Raw genomic sequence first — 23,568 nt, 5'->3', positions numbered from 1 at the left:
ATGTAGTGTTGCTGTTAGTAGAATAAACAGACTACTGCCCTAAACATGTAGTGTTGCTGTTAGTAGAATAAACACACTACTGCCCTAAACATATAGTGTTGCTGTTAGTAGAATAAACACACTACTGCCCTAAACATGTAGTGTTGCTGTTAGTAAGAATAAACACACTACTGCCCTAAACATGTAGTGTTGCTGTTAGTAGAATAAACACACTACTGCCCTAAACATGTAGTGTTGCTGTTAGTAGAATAAACACACTACTGCCCTAAACATGTAGTGTTGCTGTTAGTAAGAATAAACACACTACTGCCCTAAACATGTAGTGTTGCTGTTAGTAGAATAAACACACTACTGCCCTAAACATGATGTGTTGCTGTTACTAAGAATAAACACACTACTGCCCTAAACATGTAGTGTTGCTGTTAGTAGAATAAACACACTACTGCCCTAAACATGATGTGTTGCTGTTAGTAAGAATAAACACACTACTGCCCTAAACATGTAGTGTTGCTGTTAGTAGAATAAACACACTACTGCCCTAAACATGTAGTGTTGCTGTTACTAAGAATAAACACACTACTGCCCTAAACATGTAGTGTTGCTGTTACTAAGAATAAACACAAAAGCACCCGGGAGGAAGTGGTCTAAGAAAGAGGAGGAGCAGTCAGTGTGTGCACGCTGACCCCGCTTTGAATTATACCCAACGCCCAGAGAGCACCTGGGGTGCATTCCAGCGCTCTCAGCACAAAACACAAACCACAATAAACTTTATTTTTTAAGTATAAAATGATATCTTTGTATTTGTAGTTATTTGTCATGTCTGCCCTGTGCAACGTTTGATTACGAAGCCTAAAAGGCAAACAGAAATTAAAGTTGTATTCATTATGTTCCAATGTGCAACGCCAAAAGCACAATTACATCGTCAATCGCAATTATTTGTGTGAAAATTAATCGTCAACTTAAATGTGTTATCGTGACAGCCACACACACACGCACAGTTGAGTTTCAGTCTCATATGGACAGGAAACAGGGTGTACTGGTGCAGAGTGGAGCAGCAACCAGGCCCAGCTGTGGTGTACATTCACATACTGTAGATCTGCCAATACAGGAAGAGCACCCGGCTGCAGTAGGCCTATGAGCTTGAGCTTGTAGATCTTTTCTTTAAAGCGAACATTCGTAACTCAAATCTTTGCTTCTGGGGCGGGGCGGGGCGGGGGGGGTCCCTGGAACAAAACATTTTGAGATGGGGAGTCCGCGGCCTAATACATATAAAAACGTTTTCTAAATCTTAACAGTATGTTGCTACTGGGCAAAGATTGGAGTTAAAAACGTTCGCTTTAAAAATATATATTCAAAGATTTGCAAAAATGTTCAAGATAAAAAAAAAAGAAGCAGATCTACAAGCTCATAGCATGGGACTCAGTGTCGCGCACTCAGTGCCGCGCACTCGGTGCCGCGCACTCGGTGCGCGCGAGGACCACTACTGATTGTCAAGAGGGATTTTTCCCGAGAACGAAACGCGTAATATCTCCCCCGCCCCAAACAGACTTTCTGTCTTAGCTCACCAGTAGATAATGTGGCGCTTGTGCCACCAAATCTTATGGACTGTTATAGTTATCATCATAGAGTACCAGAAGTCCTGACGTCATTCGTTCATCCCCTGGGTCGCAGAAGGAATTTCTCTATGGAGAATAACATTGGGTCATCTTAGAATCGTCTCATGTAAGAATTGTGGTCCAAAAATAAACAAACTGCCACGGTGATATTGTCAGAGAGGTGGCTCTGTATCGTTTACGATAGTCAGTCTCTCATATTTGATACAGTCCGTTTCTGGCGAAAATGTAATTAATTTGGCGGCGGTAACATTAGCGTTTTCTTGGCATCAGTTGATGTTTCATATCCATATGAGTCAAACCGCCGGGATCATTTTGTTTATTTCTGGACAGCCTGATCTCCAAGAATTTAGTATACATTGCACGGATCCAGTGCACGTCATTCCGTGCATAGTAGCCTAGAAACCCCGAAAATCCGTGCATATGTACGACGAGTCCCACGGTGGGCGTAACCAGTTGCAACCCAGAAAAACCCGGAAGCAGAGCAGTCCCCACAACAAAATTTACGATTCTGTGCCTATCGGTACATAACTCAAACGGCGCTGAGTAGGCTCAAGGGAATGTCGCAACGTTCGGGACGGCAACTCCCTCGCTTTAGCTCGCTCGGTGGTCCCTTACGTGGCGACAATTCCCTTGAAACTGCGCGCCTCCGAAATGGTTTAGTCACAATGGGCGAGATGCGAGGCAGCTCTGCACGGATTTTCGGGTTTTCCAGTTGTCTATGCACGGAATGACACCTCCGTGCAATGTATACTAAATTCTTGGCGATCGGGTTGTTCTGGACACGTCTATGCAAATTCTGAATGAAGGAAAGAAACCGTGACCCGGGTAGGAATGCGTCAATTAAGTCAGACTTCGGTGCTCTGTAGTGCTTTGTGTAAACGACCCTTTATTCTCCACAAGGACAGGGTTCACTCCTCTTTGAACTTACGGCATCAGACTGAGCTTCGGTCCAGACTTCACTCCTTCTCTCTTCTGGACGTAGTTGGCCGGAATGGTTCCTTCTCGACCAGCAGCATTTTTAGCTCGGTACCAATTTGGGTCCTAAACAAAAAAAAACACCACACATCATCATCATTATGGATTTAAAGAGTGGTGGAAAGTAACTAAGTACATTTACTGAAGTACTACACTTAAGTAAAATTTTGAGGTATCTGTACTTTCCAATTTCCAATACCTTTACCTTGTACTCCACTACATCTCAGAGGCAAATATTGTACTTTTACTCCACTACTATTATTTGAAATCTTTAGTTACGTAGATTTTGATTATTATTACAAAACATACATTAACCACTTCAGCCCTATACACATTTCGGGCATTTGAAAATAGCCGATCTACAAGCTCACAATGCGTCGCGGTGCGACGCATTGTGAGCTTGTAGATCTGCTATTTTCAAAAAGTTGTTCATACATTTAAAAACTTGAAATTGGACATTCTGCATAATGAGTAGTGAGTACTTTTACTATCGGTACTTTAAATACATTTTCATGCCTATCCTTTTGTACTTTTCTTCAAGTAAATTTTGAATTCCGGACTTTTACCTGCAACGGAGTATGTCTATATTGCAGTATTGATACTTTTACTTGAGTAAATTTTTTTTTACTTATTCCACCACTGGATCTAAACAACAGGAGGGACATAAAATCTGACATAAAACTACAGCTTCCTGTAAACCAATAGCCGCGTGCAGATGTGGCATCGTATCTCCCATGACTCCCTGCTTTTACAGAGAAACTTCAGCCCCACCTTTGTGACCACGATAATAGTCAAGACGTCTCCTTTGTTGAACGGCAGGTCCTGTTCGGTAGTTCCCTTGAAGGTGTACCTGGCCACACATTCTGTGCCCTGAGGCCACGGAGTCTAACAGAGAGACACACAGAGAGGACCCCTGATTAGTGACCACCATATATGTACATTTTCAGGTAGGTGACAACATTTAAGCCAATCAGGACTCAGGAGAGAGCACTGAAAAGAGACATGGGAGACTCCTTTTACTGAACAAACACTTCTATAGCAATGAGTACAATCAGAATATATTTAACACTTAGTTTAACCAAAGTAAAGCACTTACCCTACCTTTAAACTAACACAAAATGTAATCTAGCCTTTTTTTAAAAACTAGCAAATCAGCTTTAAAAACAAACAACGAAGCAAAAAAAAAAAAAACATAACTAGAAAAAGTGCTCCTTGGAGCACAGGTCTCCGCCAGGTCAGGTACGTTATTGTGGCCTCCTGGTGGCACTATAATAGGCCAATGTGAAAAGGGTGCCATTTGTTCAAGGGCTTTTCACTGCAATCGGACACTGCATTCATGATTTGAGGCATTTTGTTCCAAAATATTTTTTTGCAAAATTTGACCTACTGGTGGCGCTATAACAGGCCAATGTGAAGGTGGCATTTCTTCCTCGGCCTAATAGAAATGTGCGTGTGAAATTTCACGGAAATCGCAAGCTGCGTTCATGATTTGAGGCAAACGGACCAATCCTGCAACTTTGGAAGCCAATCTTAGGCAATCAGGATGGAATATGGGAAATCGGATAAATCCGTGTTGATCACATGACTATAGAGATACTGTGTACCGATTTGTGTGATGTTTGGACAAAATCTGTAGGAGTAGTATCAATAAATGTGTTTTGCACATATCGGCCTCCTGGTGGCGCTATAACAGGCCAATCTGAAAGATTTGGGCCAGAGGTTCTGAATTGGCATCCAGGGAGTATGCGTGCACAGTTTCGCAGCGGCCGGGCCAACGGTGCCAGAGATTAGCTGGTAACGGACGGACACACGGACGGACGGGGGGTAAAACATACTCTCTCGCCATGCCTTTCGGCCTGGCGGAGACAATAAACTTGCTAGGGAATTAATAAATATTCTATAAATATTTAGACATGTAACATGTGAGTGTGTGTGCATGAGTGTGAGTGTGAGTGTGAGTGTGTGTGTGTGTGTGTGTGTGTGTCTTACATGGATCTCTGACATGGTGATGGGGGAAGAGGCAGGTCAATCCTCACTGGCACGAAGCACACTTGCTGCTACCATTAGAGTTGTGATGTGCACGTACATGCACGCCACACACACACACACACACACACACTCACTCACTTCCCTGCAAAGAAAAAAAAGAAAAACAAGTCTCAATACAGGCTTCATCAAAGCAGTTTATTCAATGGCAGAGGTCCCTGAAATAGTGGTTCCACTTTCATAATGAAGCGTGACTGGGGTTAGTATAGTATAGAACACTGTATATATATATCCACACCAAACCAGCCAGCTATTAACCCATTAAGACCGGGAACGCAAGCATCTGTGTCATTTTTTGATTTCTTTGGCTATTCAAAAAATAGCAGATATACAAGCTCATAGCGCGGCTATGAGCTTCTTTCTTATTTTTATCGTGAAAATGTATGCAATATTTTACTGAGTTTAAGAATCTTATCTTTGCTTCTGGGGGATTCTACAAATGTCTTCTAAATCCTAACAGTTTTTTTTTATAAACGTATGCTGCTATAATCAGTGGTTCTCAAACTTTTTTCATGTCAAGGACCACCCAAAATGATATGTATTTTGCCACGGACCCCCATCTCAAAATATGTTGTTCCAGGGACCCCCCAGAAGCAAAGATTTGAGTTAAAAATGTTCGCTTAAATGTTTTTTGTTATATATATATATATATATACATACACATATATATATATATATATTCAAAGATTTGCACACATTTATATTTTCATTGTATCCACAAGCACGCAGCGCGTGAGCTTGTATATCTGCTATCTTTTGAATAGTCCAAAGAAAACCTTAAAATGACAGAGACGCGTTCCCGGTCTTAATGGCTTAACAGAACATGTCAGTGATAAAAATAACTCAGTCCAGTAAAAAGCAGAAGTTAGTGTTTTCTCTCCGTCACACTTTCACAACGCTGGGGGGAAGGGGGGGGGGGGGGGGGGGGGTGGTGCACACTAAGTAAAATGTCAAACCAGTGGTTCTCCAAACTAAAAGTGTGAACCGGGGACCCCCAAGCAGTAGGGTCCTTGAGGGGGGGGGGTTCCTCCAGGGGGTCCCCAGCTAAATTAGTTAATATGGCGTCACGATCATTTTTTAACCATAATTATGTTATACTTTGGGCTATTCAAAAATAGCAGATCTACAAGCTCATAGCGCGGCAGGCACAGAGTGCCGCGCTATGAGCTTCTTTTTTTTTAAGTCACTGGCACAAAATATTTTTTAAGGTTCGCAGCCAAATACATTAGCATTTTGGGGGGTCCTTGACGTGGGAAAAAGTCTGAGAACCACTGGTCTATTAACAGTATGTGAACAGGCCACGTACGTGGTTAAAGACCCTTCCTGTTGTCAGAGGAATGCCAAGCTCATGGTGGGGTGGAGGCGGCAGTAGCCCCACCCCCCCGAGGGCTTCATCATCACCGCCACCACCACCACGACCTAGAAATCCCTGAGCCACCGTTTCCATGACAGCAGCACAACAACAACAACAACAACAACAACAACAGCAACAACGAAGCAGCTCCGTGAACAGTCAGCGGTCTTTGGAGTCACCACCAGCTAGGCCACTCCTACTTCCTCTCTCTGGCTGCTATAGCGGCCGTTTCCACGGCGACACAGTGGACCAGCGGGTCAGAGCTCAGGGACACTTTTTTTTTTTTTTGCCCTCCGGATAGTTTACCACCACATCCAGCTGGTGGAAAGTAATGAAGTACATTTACTCAAGTACTGTACTTAAAGTACAATTTCAAGGCACTTTTACTTTACTTTTTATTTATTTATTTGGACGGGACAGCGGATATTAATTAATACATGCAAGATGTATCGGATTTAGCAAGGAGGCTAATTTCCATTCGTAGTCCCCACTACTTCAATTGCTTCGTACTTTTCACTGTATTTCTACTCCACTACATCTCAGAGGCAAATATTGTACTTTTTACTCCACTACATTTATATGGCAGTTACTAGCTAGCACAGTTATAGATATAATAAGATATAATAAATAATCAAATTATTAAATCAAAAATCTACTGCATTTAATAAAAGCAGCTCTACAAGCTCACAACGGGCCACACCGCGAGCCGCGACATGTACAAGCTTGTAGATCTGCTATTTTCAAGCAGCTGAAGTATGAAATAAGTGGTTACCACTGGTTAATGATCAATAATTATAGTCCAAACACATAATACTGTATAATATGATTCTGAAATGGGAAATTCTATTTCAAGTATAATTTGATGCAAATATACTTTGCATCAAATTCAATCCGGGAACGCATCTGTGTCATTTTAGATTTGAGCTATAACCATTATTTTATACTTTGGCTATTAAAAAATAGCAGATCTACAGTACAAGCTCATAGCGAGGCACGAATGAGCTTGTAGAACTGCTATTTCTTTTAAATCGTGACCTGAGGCCGATTCTACAACGTTCCTGTAATCAGTGGTTCTCAAACCTTTTCATGTCAAGGAGCCCCAAAATGAAATGTATTTGGCTGCGGACCCCCCCATCTCAAAATATGTTGTTCCAGGGACCCCCACCAGAAGCAAATATTTGAGTTACAAATGTTCCCTTAAAAAATATATATATTCAAAGATTTGCACAAATAAAATAAAAATGCAGATCTACAAGCTCATAGCACAGCACTCGGTGCCGTGCTATGAGCTTGTAGATCTACTTTTGAATGGCCAAAGTATAAAATAACGGTTAAAGTGGTTACACAGAGATGCGTTCCCGGTTCCTGGTTTTAATGGGTTAAGTAAGGTTACAAGTAAAAGTAAGGACTTAGTAGTCTCGTAACAAAGTATTTTTATACACTGTGGCACCCTACTTTTAACTTTAAGTCCAATATCTGAGTACTTCCCCCCAGCGCTGTCAGGGACAGTCGTTACCCCATCACATGAGGTCACTTCCTCCCACCATGTCATAGAGAGTGTTATTGTGCAGCGTACTTCCTGCTCTGCGTCCGTAAGGAACAATAAAAAGCCCGGGGGTTGACATCTGATGACGGCCCGGCTAAACGCAAAGCCACTTCCCCTTGGACGTGTTCCAACGACAACACATGAAGTTATTATTATTATTATCATCGCCAGCCGTCATGATGTGACGTTTATGACGAGTCACATGATGGTGGTCATAATTAAAAAGGTTGCAGCCTGTGTGATCCGCTGAGGAGAAATCACACAAGGTTAAATTTTTAACCCATTCAATCCGGGAACGCATCTGTGTCATTTTATTGTATTCATCTGTGTCATTGTAGATCTGCTATTTTCAAACATTTTACTACTTTTACTTTTGGTACTTTAACCCATTAAGGCCTGAGTCCTAACAGAGTTTTGAAAAAATATATATATATTTTTTTTCACGATTTTTCAAAAATAGCAGATCTACAAGCTCGTAGCGTGGCACTCGGTGCCGCGCTATGAGCTTGTAGATCTGCTTTTTTTGAATAGCCAAAGAAATCTAAAGTGACACAGATGCGTTCCAGGTCTTAATGGGTTAAGTACATTTTGATACCAATACTTTTGTACTTTTACTCAAGTAAAAAAAAAATCCCGGACTTTTACTTGTAACAGAGTACTGGCCTTCCCCCCCGGGACAAGGGAATGAGTCCCCTTTAGCCTAGTGGGTAAAAATGTTTGGCTTTGGTGTCCCTTCCCCCGCGGGACGGGAGACCTGGGTTCCAATCAAATGTTCACATCTAGATATTTCCAAAACACAAATGAGCTGATAGACAAAACGTGGTTTAATCCTACATCCATAAGAAACTCCATGCAATAAGGAACTCTGTATGTGAGAGGAAAGGAAACCAAAAAGCACACATTTGACAACTTTCACTTGTTGTATGTAGACTATATTTGACCACAAGTAAATTTGATCAGGAGTATACCGGTAGTCTATATTTTGACTGAAGTACTGGGTTTGAAGAACGCTCGCCTCAAAACACGCTCGCCCTCGGGACGGTCGGCACCAGGTATTCCTAAACGTAACCTCAGTAGAACTATGTCTAAACCTAACCTTATTCCTAAACGTAACCTCAGCGAAACTATGCCTGAACCTAACCTTATTCCTAAACGTAACCTCAGTAAAACTATGCCTAAACCTAACCTTATTCCTAAACGTAACCTCAGTAAAACTATGTCTAAACCTAACCTTATTCCTAAACGTAACCTCAGTAAAACTATGCCTGAACCTAACCTTATTCCTAAACGTAACCTCAGTAAAACTATACCTAAACCTAACCTTATTCCTAAACGTAACCTCAGTAAAACTATGCCTAAACCTAACCTTATTCCTAAACGTAACCTCAGTAAAACTATACCTAAACCTAACCTTATTCCTAAACGTAACCTCAGTAAAACTATTCCTAAACCTAACCTTATTCCTAACCTCGGTAAAACAAATGCAAGAATACAAGAACTGCTGGGGGCGAGCGTTCCGAGAAAGAAATGGGGGTGAGCGTGTTTTGGGGCGAGCCTTCCGGGTACCCTGCATATGACTCACTTTAATAAGAACAGACTCTATAGCATTCTTCAGCTCTACTAGTGTCCCTAATACTATTCTGGTATTCAAAAATAGCAGATCTACAAGCTGAGTAAGGCTGGGAAATTAACTGAGAATATAAATACATATAATTTTGGGTGGTCCTTGACATGAAAAAGCTGGAGCACCACTGATACTGTATAGCAACATACTGTTAGGATTTAGAAAGCATTTTTAGATTCTATGTATTTGGACCCCCATCTCAAAATATATTGCCGTCCCCCCGTCATCGAGGCCAAAGTTTGAAATAATGGTGATATTGATTTGAAGTCCTATCACCCAGCCCTAGTGCAGACTGCAGAGACCGTTGAATACATTACATGGTGTGTGTGTGTGTGTGTGTGTGTGTGTGTGTGTGTGTGTGTGTGTGTGTGTGTGTGTGTGTGTGTGTGTGTGTGTGTGTGTGTGTGTGTGTGTGTGTGTGTGTCATTCATTGCCCAACGTGCAGGAAGAAGTAGACCAGCAGCTTTTACCAACAGACATGGTACTGCATGAAGGCGACGTGATCAGACAAGAGCTGAACCTTCACACATCCACACAATATCATATTATTAGTTGATGATTAATTGCAATTTGGCTTTTAACATTGGAACATATAAATAAGAATAAAATGTCGGTTTGCCTTTTAGGGTTTGTAAAACAAAATAGCAAAAAAAACATGACGAATAACTTCATACAAAGACCTGACAGACAGTGATACCCACATTTTAAATAGGCCAGAACTGGCCATGCATTTGATCATTTTACACCTTCAGTATTTTATTTTTTTTAAACAGCAAAGATAGCTGCTGCGGTTTTTCAACAGATGAATTTGTATATATATATATATATATTTGCGACCAACTCAAATAGTTGGCGATTAGGCGATGATGATGTAATAATTGTGACAGGCCTACACATGAACAGATATAAAACAGGAATCTGTATGAATTCAGGTGTTCATTGAACACACCAACAGATACTATGAGCCAGACAATTGTTCAAGTCGCTCCGGTCCGAGTCCAAGTCGAGTCCCAAGTCATTTGGTCCCAAGTCCAAGTCGAGTCCCAAGTCGTTTGGTCCCAAGTCCAAGTCGAGTCCCAAGTCAATCCAACCCTCAGGTCCGAGTCCCAAGTCGAGTCCCAAGTCATTTGGTCCCAAGTCCAAGTCGAGTCCCAAGTCAATCCAACCCTCCGGTCCGAGTCCAAGTCGAGTCCCAAGTCATTTGGTCCCAAGTCCAAGTCGAGTCCCAAGTCTTTCTGTTGTGGGCAAGTCAAGCCGAGTCACAAGTCAAGTCACAAGGTTGTGTCAAGTCCCTCACTACGATTGACGATTGTTCCCCAGCCCACCCACAAATCACTCAGGTTTATATCTTGAAGAGAGAAACCGTATCTTAAAGTCAAGAATTAAACCAGCATAAAGCTGTTCATTTATCCATTACAACATTACATGTCTGATCATTTAGTTAGAACTAGATAAAGGCTAAATTACACTAAAGAAATGGCATGTTTGATACAAAATTGTTTACTTTTTAACATTTTGGCTCAAACTGGCACTGCCTTTCTGAGTAGTTTTCAAGTGTATTGTTTTGTAAACAAAGTTAGAGCAAGTGAACAAAGTGCTCATGTAAACATTAAACAAAGTCAAAGGTAACAAACAACAAACTTCAAGGACATTACTTTTGCTATAACTATAATTATGAATGAATATTGGATAAACTGTGGGTGAAATGATGCAGGAAAGGAAATACATTAATGGCATTTATCTATAGGCCTATTAGGCCTATAATCTTGACGTGTCTGTGTTTGTTTTGTAGTATTTTAATATTATGTCATTTTCCATCAGGCACAGTTTAGCCATCTACTACAGTTGCCAGATTCTGTGAGAGAAACAAGCAACCAGGTCTAGGAAAACCAGCCAAAAACCAGCCCAAAAGAAGCGACTATGGGCCACATGAGCACTTTAACACATACATCAGCTATTTGAAAATACTAGTAGATCTACAAGCTCACATCGCGTCGCATTGCGACACGTTGTGAGCTTGTAGAATGCGACGCGTTGTGAGCTTGTAGATCTGCTATTCTCAAATAAAATCTTGCAGGGAAATGATAAGCAGATCTGGCAACCCTGTAGGACCTACACGTGTGTTTGTTGTTTTGCAAAGGGGTCCTTGGTAAAAAAAAAAGAAAAAGAGGCTACAACACAGTGGAATAAAGGCATCTCTTTAAGTTTATATATATAGCAGAGAGAAACTTAAACTTATGGTGGAAAAAAAGAAGGAAGGAATTCAAGTGTGGTGGGAGTGATTTAGTGAAGTTAAAGTTATTAAACCTGCGGACAAATGGAAAAGTGTCGACGTGAGAAAGTGATGGATTACGCAGAGAGAGACTTTATTGCTGTTACCATGGATAAAGTATACAGTCACTTGACTTCACTACAGTACATCATGATCGGTGTGATCCTGATTCGACAGTGGTGAGTGACTTTCATGTTTACATGTACGTATATCTCGCTGGCTGATGCTACTGTTGTTGTTGATTTATTATTAGATTTAAAGTGAGTACTGAGCACAGTGAGCAGCACCACCTCTCCTTCTCCTCCTGGCTTGGCAAATTGAATAACTTTGGGGACTTCTGTTGCTGTTGCCATTGTTGTTTTTCCTGCTGCTGTGGCGCAGATCAGCTGTTCTGCACGCACTGATCAGGGTTGCCAGATCTGCTTATTATAATTTCGCCGAAAGATTTTATTTGAAAATAGCCGATCTACAAGCTGCTCACAACGCGTCGCATCGCGACGCGTTGTGAGCTTGTAGATCTGCTATTTTCAAATAGCTGATGTATATGTTAGAGTGCTCATGTGGCCCATAGTCGCTTGACTCGCTTCTTTTGGGCTGGTTTTGGGCTGGTTTTCCTAGACCTGGTTGCTTGTTTTTGCTCACAGAAAATCTGGCAACACTGGCACTGATGATAACTGGACGGCTGCCGTCATAGAATCAAAATAACCCCGCTGAGGGTGACGCTGGCGTTTGCACAGTACACACACAGATCATTCACAGGGAAAAAAACAAACAAGTCACGAGTCATCTCGAGTCGAGTCGGGAGTCATTGGCTAGCAAGTCGGAGTCGAGTCTCAAGTCTCGTTGGTCTTTTACCTTCCAAGTCCGAGTCGAGTCGCAAGTCTTTACATTCAAAGTCCGAGTCGAGTCGCAAGTCGTCAAATATGCGACTCGAGTCAGACTCGAGTCGAGTCACTATGACTCGAGTCCAATTGTCTGCTATGAGCAGACAAGAGCTGAGAGCTCTCACCAGGATAACCGACACATCAAATCCCCCCTACAATGACCACTACCATTATCCAATTAAGACCGGGAAACTTTGGCTATTCAAAAATAGCAGATATACAAGCTTATAGCACAGAGCTTGTAAATGTTTTAAAAAATCATGAACATTCGCGCAAATCTCAGAATATATACTTTGTTAAAGTGAACATTTGTAACTCAAATCTTTGCTTCTGGGGGATTCTACAAATGTCTTCTAAATTAAACTAAAAAAATATGTTGCTATAATCAGTGGTTCTCAAACTTTTGCACGTCAAGGACCCCCAAAATGATGATGTATTTGGCCACGGACCTCCATCTCAAAATATGTTGTTCCAGGGACCCCCCAGAAGCAAAAATTGTAGTTAAAAATGTTTGCTTTAAAATATATATACATACATATTCAAAGATTTGCACACATTTTCACGATCTGCTATTTTTTAAAAGCCAAAGTATAAAATAGGACCTAATGGCAAGTGGTTACAATACACAGATGCTTTACCGGTTTTAATGGGCTAAACTGTTCAAAAACCCCCTCCAAAGACCACCACCCATTACACTGGACTCTAGCAGGAGCACTCATCCAATGTCACTTTGACTACGCATAGCACCACAAAGGCCTTAAAAACAAGGCTCCAGACATCCCAGAACAAACTGGTCAGGCTACTGCTTAGCCTCACACCCACAACTCATCTAACCCTGCTCATTATGCTAGGGTGGGATCATGGCTCAGGTCACTTGCAATGGGCCTGGTCTACAAGATACACAAGTTACACAACACCACAGAGACACCCATGTACCTGTCAAAACTACTTCAAAGGCGTTAAAGACGCACACAAGCACAACACCAGAGGAAGCTCCACCAATCTTGTTCAACCCAGATTCGGCTCCAACAAGGGGTTACATTTGTTCTACTGCTATGCCACCAAAATGTTGAATGCCCAGTCATAAAAAAAGTGTGACTCCTTATTCTCCTTCAAAACAGAGCACTTACAGGTGGCTGCAATTCAGAACTGACCTCTGTAAAAACTCTATAACTTATCACCGGAAATAACCACAAAACTTTGTATTGCACATATTTTTCTTTTAAATTACTACTCTAGTTTAGTCCTCCTCTGTATATGGACTCCAACTGCTGTTCTGCCTCTGACGACTGAATTTCCCCCTTGGGATCAATAAAGGTCTATATATGTATCTACTGTAGTTGACCAGAGATCTATACCAGACTCAAAATATTAATCGGTTGAAAACAGCTGATCTACAAGCTCACAGTATATGGCGTTTCAATGTGTTGCGAGCTTGTAGATCTGATAATAAGTTAGCACCAGAATATGGACGCTAGTAGGGTTCAGGCAATCTGGGAACATTCCGGTTCAAATTGTTTTTATCAGTCTTAGAGATCAGGGTTCAAATAGTTATAACAGTCAGACGGACAAAACTAGCCCTGACAGGCAGGAAGCCACATCAGCAGCATGCCACGCCCCGACCTGGCAGTGCAGAGGTTGTCATTATAGGTGAAGACTTTCAAAAATGTTAGTTTCTGTAACATTGCACAACCAGCAGGCAGGTCCACGCACACGCACACGCACACGCGCACGCGCACGCGCACGCGCACGCGCACGCGCACACGCACACGCACACGCACACGCACACGCACACGCACACACACACACACACACACACACACACACACACACACACACACACACACACACACACACACACACACACACACACACGCCCGGGGGCCACATGCGGCCCCCACCTTCACTTGATGCGGCCCGCAGGTTAATATCGGAATACTGATATATTATTGATTTCAGCTGTTCCAATTGCAAACATGACCCGCTTTAATTACTTCAGTCTATATTAGTAGCTTAAATGACTAGTCTTTTTTTATGTCCAATGTATTTGTATTAAAGTTCATAAAGTTAACATGAGCATAACTAAATGCATTTGAAATTTACCCATTTAGACCTGAGGCCGATTCTAAAAACACCTTCTAAATCCTGACCTAAGTTTTCTGAAAAACTTCAAATATTTATTAAAAAATTTGAACAAATGTATGTTGCTATATACTGTACAGAGCAACAAGAACCCCAAAAGGGGTTCCCGTCCTGAAAGGTATAGTTACAAATATGGGTTCCCGCCCAAAATGGATTTTAAAAAAATTACTTTACAGGATTCCAATTCAAAAATGGCAAAAACAAATTCAGGATTTTGTTTTTCAAAAATAGATAAAATAGGCGATCTAAAAGCTCAAAACACGTCGCAGTTTTGAGCTTGTCGATCGGCTATTTTTGCTACTTGTGTGTGAAATAGAATGACATAGAAAGTTAAAATACAGAGATAAGAGGTGTCTGCCCGACAGTATATGCAATGTGGCCCTGGAGCTCTGGAGTGAGTGTGGAAATATAGTGGCCCTCTCCATCATCAAAGTTGCATCACCCCAGAACTTAAAGGCTTAATCCATTAAGACCGGGAACGCATCTGTGTCATTTTAAGATTTCTTTGGGTATAATAATAATATACAGTTATAGCTTGTAGATCTGCTATTTTGTGTCCAAAACCGTTACCGTTATTTGTTCTATTCTAAACTGCTTTCTAACTCTTTCCCTTCTACTCTCTCACTCTCCCTCTGTCCTCTCTCTCTTCTCACAGAATACTACTGAATGATGGAGCGCGCAACCATAGAAATAATGTCACCCACTGCTTTACAGTAGTGTAAAGTAACTATGTACATGTACTCAAGTACTGTACTTAAAGGGATACTTCACTTTCACATAAAATAAACATTAAAAAAATATATTTTAAAAAAAATGAAAGAAGTTATGGCAAAATAAAGGCCCCCTCACACATTAGTAGGACACTCTAATGCGTGAGGGGGCCGTGATTTTTCCATTACTTTTTTCATTTATTTTTAATATATTTTTTAAATGTTTATTTTATGTGAAAGTGAAGTATCCCTTTAATACATTTTTGAGGTACTTTCACTTAACTGGAGTATTTCCAATTGTCTATACTTTTACTTCTACTCCAGTCCACTACATCTCAGAGACTAATATTGTACTTTTACTTACAGAATTATTTGAAAACTTTTAGTTACTAGTTACTTTGCAGATAAAATTGTTACGTTATAAAACATACACTAACCACTTTAGCCCTATTTAATACCTAGGCTATTTGAAAATAGCCGATCTACAAGCTCAATTCCGGACTTTTACTTGTTACAGAGTATTTCTACATTGCAGTATTGATACTTTTACTTAAGTAAAACATTTGAGTACTTTTTCCACCCCTGCTGCTTTCCACCTGCAACACAGTGATGAGACAAATGGAACTGGTTCAGAGAGTCCTGGGTTTGACTCCTGATCCCGGAGGACCTTGGCTGCATGTCACTGCCTGACTAGGCCTGACACAATTATTACATAATCGTCCAATCGCAATTATTTGAGATAATCGCAATTATTTTTGCATAATCGTCATACATGTTGAAATAGTTTTCCACATTTTCAAATATAAAAAAAAAGCTGAAATAGCTGAAATAGCTGAAATAGCTGATCTACAAGCTTACAACGCGTCACTTTGTGACGCGTTGTAAGCTTGTAGATCAGCTATTCCTGCTTTTTTTATGTATGAAATGATCAAATATGTCAATAATTTCTTTGTATATTTCAGTTATTTGTCATGTCTGCCCTGTGCATTTTTTTATAACGAAGCCTAAAAGGCTTCATAATATGTTGCAATGTTCAATGCAGAAAACACACAACTAAATCGTTAATTGCAATTATTCAAGTGACAATTAATCGTCAACTTAAATTTGTAATAGTGACAGCCCTATCCCTGACTCTCTCTCCCTGTCTCTCTTCGCTGTGGACTATCATCAATCAAAGGCAGAAAAAGACCCCAAAATATAAGCGTTTCCCTCCAGACGTTCTTCAGAACCCACTGCGGAGGAAACCCACCCAGCAGCACCTCACAAATAACTACCACAGATGGAAACTGATCCAGTCATAATGAGAGTTTCATTAGTGAGGCACAGATCGTGGGAGCGAAACGCAAATGAAGAGACAAACGTGCACTCAAATAAAAGAGTGCCGTCCTGTCTGCCTTCACACTAGTGTCAACCAGCTCAAAACTCTAAGATTTACATGCATTACATCCTATATATCAGGTACAGTAAATATGTACCACACACACACACACACACACACACACACACACACACACACACACACACACACACACACACACACACACACACACACACACACACACACACACACACACACACACACACACACACACACACACACACACACACACACACATCACCCTGTCTATCAGATAAGACAGGGTGAAGTTACACCACAGGGAGTAGCAGAGATGTTGCTCTGTGTGTGTGTGTGTGTGTAATCTGTGTATAGATCTGCTATTTTTGCAGAATGTTCTCTGCAGACTAGCGAAGCTAGGGTTCAAGAGGTCAAAGCCCCCCTCCCCTCCTTTTTTGTATTTTATGAATGCATATTTTCTCAGAATTTACACTATGTTTCCATTGATCACATAAATATAATTAGCTCTCTCTCTGTGAGTGTGTGTGTGTGTGTGTGTGTGTGTGTGTGTGTGTGTGTGTGTGTGTGTGTGTGTGTGTGTGTGTGTGTGTGTGTGTGTGTGTGTGTGTGTGTACGTGTGTGTGTGTACAAGTATAAAAAAGTTTCAGGTGTAGGTGCTTGTGTTGTGTGGGGGTGGGATGTGTTAAAAAAATGATATGGTGTGTGAGTGGGGGGGGGCAAAGAAAGAACGTAATTTTCAGAGAAACAAAAACATAAAAACAGTTGCTGTCCGTTAAAGGGGTAGCCCCTCGTTAAACGGCATGGGGTTTATTTTTCAACATCTGACAAAAGCTGAGATCCCCTATACGTGACGTGCATGCACACACACACTTGTGTTTTCAGATGTCGATACAGCTGCTATTTTCGCTATTTAACTAAAAAAAAAAATTGAAAAATGAAACAGACCCTGATATACCAGGCTCTGACACTGGAAACAGACCCTGATATACCAGACTCTGACACTGGAAACAGACCCTGATATACCAGACTCTGTCACTGGACACAGACCCTGATATACCAGACTCTGTCACTGGACACAGACCAGACTCTGTCACTGGACACAGACCCTGATATACCAGACTCTGTCACTGGAAACAGACCCTGATATACCAGACTCTGTCACTGGACACAGACCCTGATATACCAGACTCTGTCACTGGACACAGACCCTGATATACCAGACTCTGTCACTGGAAACAGACCCTGATATACCAGACTCTGATTGATGATTTGACGGTTACAGTGATGAAGGCTCGTGTTTTCACTGAGCTGGATACCGCTCAACTGACCTCTGACCTTCAAGAGAATGTAAACATATCGTATGTTCTTTCTGTAAATCAATGCCCCACTTCATCACACCAGAGTGTAGATCGGCTATTTTCACAATAATAATAAAAAAGGAACGGTTTTGGATGATTTCTCCATCCGACAGCAACGATATGTTATCTACTGTACTCACTGTGTATGTGTGTGTGTGTGTGTGTGTGTGTGTGTGTGTGTGTGTGTGTGTGACTATAGTTTAGTAGAATTTGATAAAGACATACACATTGTGTGGATAATTGTCCCAGTGCTGCTCACTAAAGAAATGGTTTGTTTTATGATTAAAGAAGACTTTTTAGTCTTACAGTTAGGACGAGATCCAGGTTGGGGTTGGTAGGAAGGATTACACATTTAGACATTAGCTTTAGCAGTTAGGGCTAGTAGAGTTTTGCCTGATTTATACTTAGCAAAAACAGCAGATATACAAGCTCACCACAACACGTTGCAGCGCGACACGTTGTGAGCTTGCAGGTCGGCTATTTTTGGCTTCAGGGTTACCTTAGAAATGTCCTCACAAGTATGGTAGTAGTAACACAAACGTGTGTGTGTGTGTGTGTGTGTGTGTGTGTGTGTGTGTGTGTGTGTGTGTGTGTGTGTGTGTGTGTGTGTGTGTGTATTGATAGTCCATATATAATAATCAATGCATAGGCAATAGAATGCATGCACATATTCACAGGGTATGATTTTACATGAATAATTACTTAGGCCTGTATATCACTATAATGACAACATTATACACATCTTCATCCAGCCTGTCTGTCTGTCTGTCTGCCTGTCTGTATGTATGTGTCTGTGGTTTCCTAATGGTCTTGGTTTGTGTAAAGCAATTTGAATTGCCTTGTTGTTGTTGAAAAATGTGTTATACAAACTTGCCTTTGCCTACAGTATCTACCTATCTATCTACCTACCTATATCTATCTACCTACCTACCTATATCTATCCATCTATCTACCTATCTCTAGATCTATCTACCACCTATATGATATAGGTGGTAGATAGATCTAGAGATAGGTAGATAGATGGATAGATAGATAGATAGATAGATAGATAGATAGATAGATAGATAGATATAATATCTATCTATCTATCTATCTATCTATCTATCTATCTACCTATCTCTAGATCTATCTACCACCTATATCTATCTATCTATCTATCTATCTATCTACCTATCTCTAGATCTATCTACCACCTATATCTATCTATCTATCTATCTATCTACCTACCAACCTACCTACCTACCTACCTACCTCTATATATATCTAACTCTATATATATCTACCTCTATCTATCTACCTATCTATCTACCTACCTACCTATATCTATCTATCTATCTACCTACCTACCTATATCTATCTACACTTAGATCAAGACTCTTGTAGATTATATTTATATATCGATTTTGACATAAAAGATCGATCAAATACATCTACAAGAGTTCTTGACCTAAGGCTAATCTATATATCTATATAGACAGATCGATATATATAGATCGATAGATCGATAGATAGATAAGATAGATAAGATAGATAGATAGATAGATAGATAGATAGATCTACCTACCTATATCCATCTAACTATATCTATCTATCTATCTATCTACCTATCCATCTCATGCAGAAACACACTGTAGACTAAACTTATCCAGGACTGTAATATGAATAAGTTCATTAAGGGCGTCGCACCCACGTTACATGATGTATGTAAAGAGTTATTATTATGTATGATCATATCTTACCTGTTGATGAAGGAGTGATTGATCGCGTGTTTCAGCTGCTATTCATGCATGTTTCCATCTGAAAACATCCGTCCAACAACCTAAACAATAAAATGAACTATAAAAACACCAGAGAAAGTTCAAGGAACTCAAAACCATAAGCAGCGACTTTTTTTGGTTTGAGGAAATTAAACATGGAATATTTCCGCCCGCCGAACCAACTGTAACATAACGATAAGCTTTACTGCAAGAAAACTTAGAAAGCAGCAAATATTTGTTAGGATTAAAAAAACTATACTAGTCGTTGTTTCACTGCATATAATGGTAAAGAAAAGCCTTGGGCAGAAGAAAACAACTTGGACAGAAGACAGAGATGAGACGTTGAGACAGGAAGCGCCTTCACTTCAACCTAATGCGTTACGACCGAACTGACAACCTATAGAATTGTGTGACTCCAGGGGTCGCACTTTTTCCACAAATTCATACTTGTGCAGTAGTAAGTCCGTGGTTCTCAACCTTTTCAGGCCGTGGCCCCCCAAAATAATCATATTTTAACCGGGGACACCCCCCCCCCCCAGATAAATATTGTGAAAATAGCTGATCTACAAGCTCACAACATGTTGCCTCTTGACAGTGAAGTTGTGCTGAGGCAGGAAGCTCCTTAACTTCAACTACATGTGTTACGACCGAATTGATCAGCTATCGAATTGTGTGACTCCAGGGGTCACACTTTTTCCCAAATTCATACTTGTGCAGTAAGTTATGGAAGCCCTTTTCTATCCAATTTTTTTGATAATATAATGAAATAATGTGCTAATAAAGTTTCTCATCATTTTGAGATACAATAATATTTTTGAGATGCTAACATGCCATCATTATTTTTGGGAAAGGTTATAATTATTTTGAGAATATTTCTAATTATAATGACTTAAAGCAACAGTCTTTTGCACAGTACCCCTCACTTAAGCTGACAACCTGTCAGAGCCAAAGGTCAAGTTTACTAAGTATTGAGGATTTAAGTGGTTAATAGCATGCACTTAATTGTCAAAATAATTGTCATTTCAAACTGTGGGTGATCGTCCAGTTAGTATTTATCACTTTTCGATTTTTCTTTGTTTAATAATTAATTAATCCATTGTGGATTGATTGATTGATTGATTGATTGGATCGATCGATCGATCGAATACCTAATTAGTCAGAAATGTAAACAGCACGTGGTACAGTCAGACATTAAGGCTAAAAGGATAACACAAAAAGGTCCTGGGGACTTGTTTCCATTGTGGTCTTATGCATTCAATTCATCAACATAGCATGAACAATAATAATACATGTCATGAACAAATACAAAATACTATAAGTACAAAGGAGAAAAAGGAAACACAGAGCCTCATTTCTATGGGAATCAGCATCTATCTCCCCTTGTGGTCTCCTGATACTGTAGATGATTTTTAAGGCCAGTTTTGAAAGAAAGCAGTGATTCACATTGAAGTCAGGATTATGTTCCAGCCAAATGTAACGACCTACACGATTCACACACCGTCACACACCCTGCATCTCAGCAGTGGTCTAAAGTAACTAAGTACATGTACTCAAGTACTGTACTTAAGTACAAATTTGAGGTATTTGTACTTTAATTGGGTATTTCCAATTGCCAATACTTTTACTTCTACTCCACTACATCTCAGAGGCAAATATTGTACTTTTACTCCAATACACTTATTTGAAAACTTTAGTTACTGTGTAGATTTTGATTATTATATTATTACAAAACATGCATTAACCACTTCAGCCCCATATACATTTCGGTCATTTGAAAATAGCTAAAATATCTACAAGAAAATTGAAATTGAAATTGGACATTCTGCTTAATGAGGACTTTTACTTTCGGTACTTTAAGTACATTTTGATGTCAATAATTGTGTACTTTTACTCAAGTAAAGGTAACAGAGTATTTCTATATTGCAGTATTGATACTTTTACTTAAGTAAAGAATGTGAGTACATTTTCCACCACTGCATCTCAGACAGAGAGCAGAGCAGGTGGAAAGGCGTTGGCTGGGATACAGGTCCAGAGGGCACCTAAACATTGTGGGCACCACATAACTGTAATATTAAATGTATGCTTTGGAAAATGGCCTTAAAGGGATAGTTCACCAAAAGAAATGGCTTTTTTTCTATTGATTAGTCACCCCATGGAGACTTGAATAAATTCCTAAGCCAATAATTTGATGACTGGCAGCGGTTCCGGTATAGGAGACACAAAGAGTCTCCTTTGTGTCTCCTACTGGAACCGCTGCCAACTGGTCCGCTGGTCATCAAATTATTGGCTTAGGAATGCGACAAAAAAATTCAAGTCTCCATGGGGTGACTAATCGATAGGATAAAAGTATTTTTGGGGGTGAACTATCCCTTTAAGTAATGTAAAGTATAAATCATGATTTGAACATGCACGGTACATCATTATCATGCATCGTTTTTCCAGTAATCCAGGGCGAAAAATACATTTCAATTTAGAGTTACAGGCCAAAATGAAAAGCAGGCTAGTATAGTGCCACCATGAGGCCGATTTTGAATACATTGTGGTGGAGGTACTCCCTTGGCCTACTGACTGTGTGCACAAAAGGTTTGGCGCTTATCCGTCCAGAGCTTTGAGAGACACACACGCACACCCCACCCCCGGCCTGCGGGAGATAATTAAAATCAAATGAGCACGATATATAGATGGCTATATCAATTAAAATGCAATTAAAATACAGCAACAGCTAAAAGGGGAAAAAAAGCATTATGAAGATCGGAGGGGAGCTTTCGTAGAATAAATAAAAACAAATGTATGTTTATATTAAATGTTTTATTTCATAATGTCAATATTTGATCACAAAAACTATTCTAAAGCTTCCAGTAATTGTAAATTACATACAATCTCATTAAGGTTGTGAATAAAAAGATTGTTGTCAGCGGGTACATAGCATATATACTGGATAGCATAGAACCTTGGGAATTTCACACTCATTAACGACTGCAGGGAAAATAAAATAAATGCCTTTTACCTTTTCACATTTGGCATACTCGGCTAGGCTAAAAAGGTTAAATAAAAATAAAAATATATTCACATAAAAAAAAATATATTAAATTTAAAACAGGGGGGGTAAGAAAGAACACCAGCGCTCCGACTTTACCCATCCCTAGTGGTAACCTTGGTCAGTAGGCTCTGCAGTGAGAGGCTTTACCCATCCCTAGTGGTAACCTCTGTCAGTAAGGCTCTGCAGTGACAGTCTTTACCCATCCCTAGTGGTAACCTTGAAGGGTTTTACCACTAGGGATGGGTAAAGCCTCTCACTGCAGAGCCTACTGACCAAGGTAAAGCTTCAGGAAAGCAGAAATCTTTTTTTTTGCTATATATATTTTTTTTTTAAATGAGTTAATAGCCCAGTTAGACTCTTCACATACAAGAGTATGTCTGACATAAATGTCAGAGCTTAAATCGACATGTAAATATGAAATAAATGCATAAACATGTAGCTAAGATATAAGGTTATGGCTAGCAACCTCTAATTCAAGTGGTGTTTTCTCTGCTTGAGTTTTAACTTGACCTCAGTTCTATAAGCTGTAGTTTCAAAACTATTCACTCAATCTTATTAACAAATATATAATTATTTTGCTATGATTCCCTGCTTTCATATGATATGAAAAAATGAAAATGAAAAAATGCTAGATGACTGTCTCCCAGTCAAATTTGGTCACAAATGTTTGCTGTTTTTGTGAGCTGGTTTACGTGGGGGAGGTTGCACACTTGGGTGGAGGAGGTGACAATAGTCAAATGGCTCTATCACTGTAGAGTGAGAAATCCTGGGTGGAGCAGGTGAGGGAGTGAGGGAGTCAAAAAGCGAGCTCTCCTCCAGTTTAAGGTTCTGTATCTCCGCCCAGATGGCAGTAATGTGAAGTGATGATTGAGGGGGTGATCATCGCC

General features: G+C 40.2%; 1 protein-coding gene across 1 annotated transcript in view; it reads right to left on the bottom strand.

Annotated features, from left to right (window-relative positions):
- Nucleotides 1-20,015, bottom strand: part of LOC308091817 (tyrosine-protein kinase CSK-like) — a 40,909-nt gene extending 20,894 nt beyond the window's left edge. Inside the window, exons 1-4 of the mRNA XM_080437547.1 lie at nt 19,624-20,015; nt 4,581-4,722; nt 3,363-3,476; nt 2,545-2,657 (exon numbers count right to left, since the gene is read on the bottom strand). Coding sequence (XP_080293673.1) covers nt 2,545-2,657; nt 3,363-3,476; nt 4,581-4,595 — 242 coding nt within the window. The 5' untranslated portion in view covers nt 4,596-4,722; nt 19,624-20,015. The remainder of the gene's footprint in view (nt 1-2,544; nt 2,658-3,362; nt 3,477-4,580; nt 4,723-19,623) is intronic.
- Nucleotides 20,016-23,568: the final 3,553 nt, after the last annotated feature.

The sequence above is a fragment of the Gymnoscopelus braueri genome (genome assembly GCF_963280865.1).
Source record: "Gymnoscopelus braueri genome assembly, chromosome: 9".
Taxonomy (NCBI): Eukaryota; Metazoa; Chordata; class Actinopteri; order Myctophiformes; family Myctophidae; genus Gymnoscopelus; species Gymnoscopelus braueri.
Note: the sequence above shows the minus strand (reverse complement) of the source record. Positions and strands in the feature narration are given on the sequence as shown.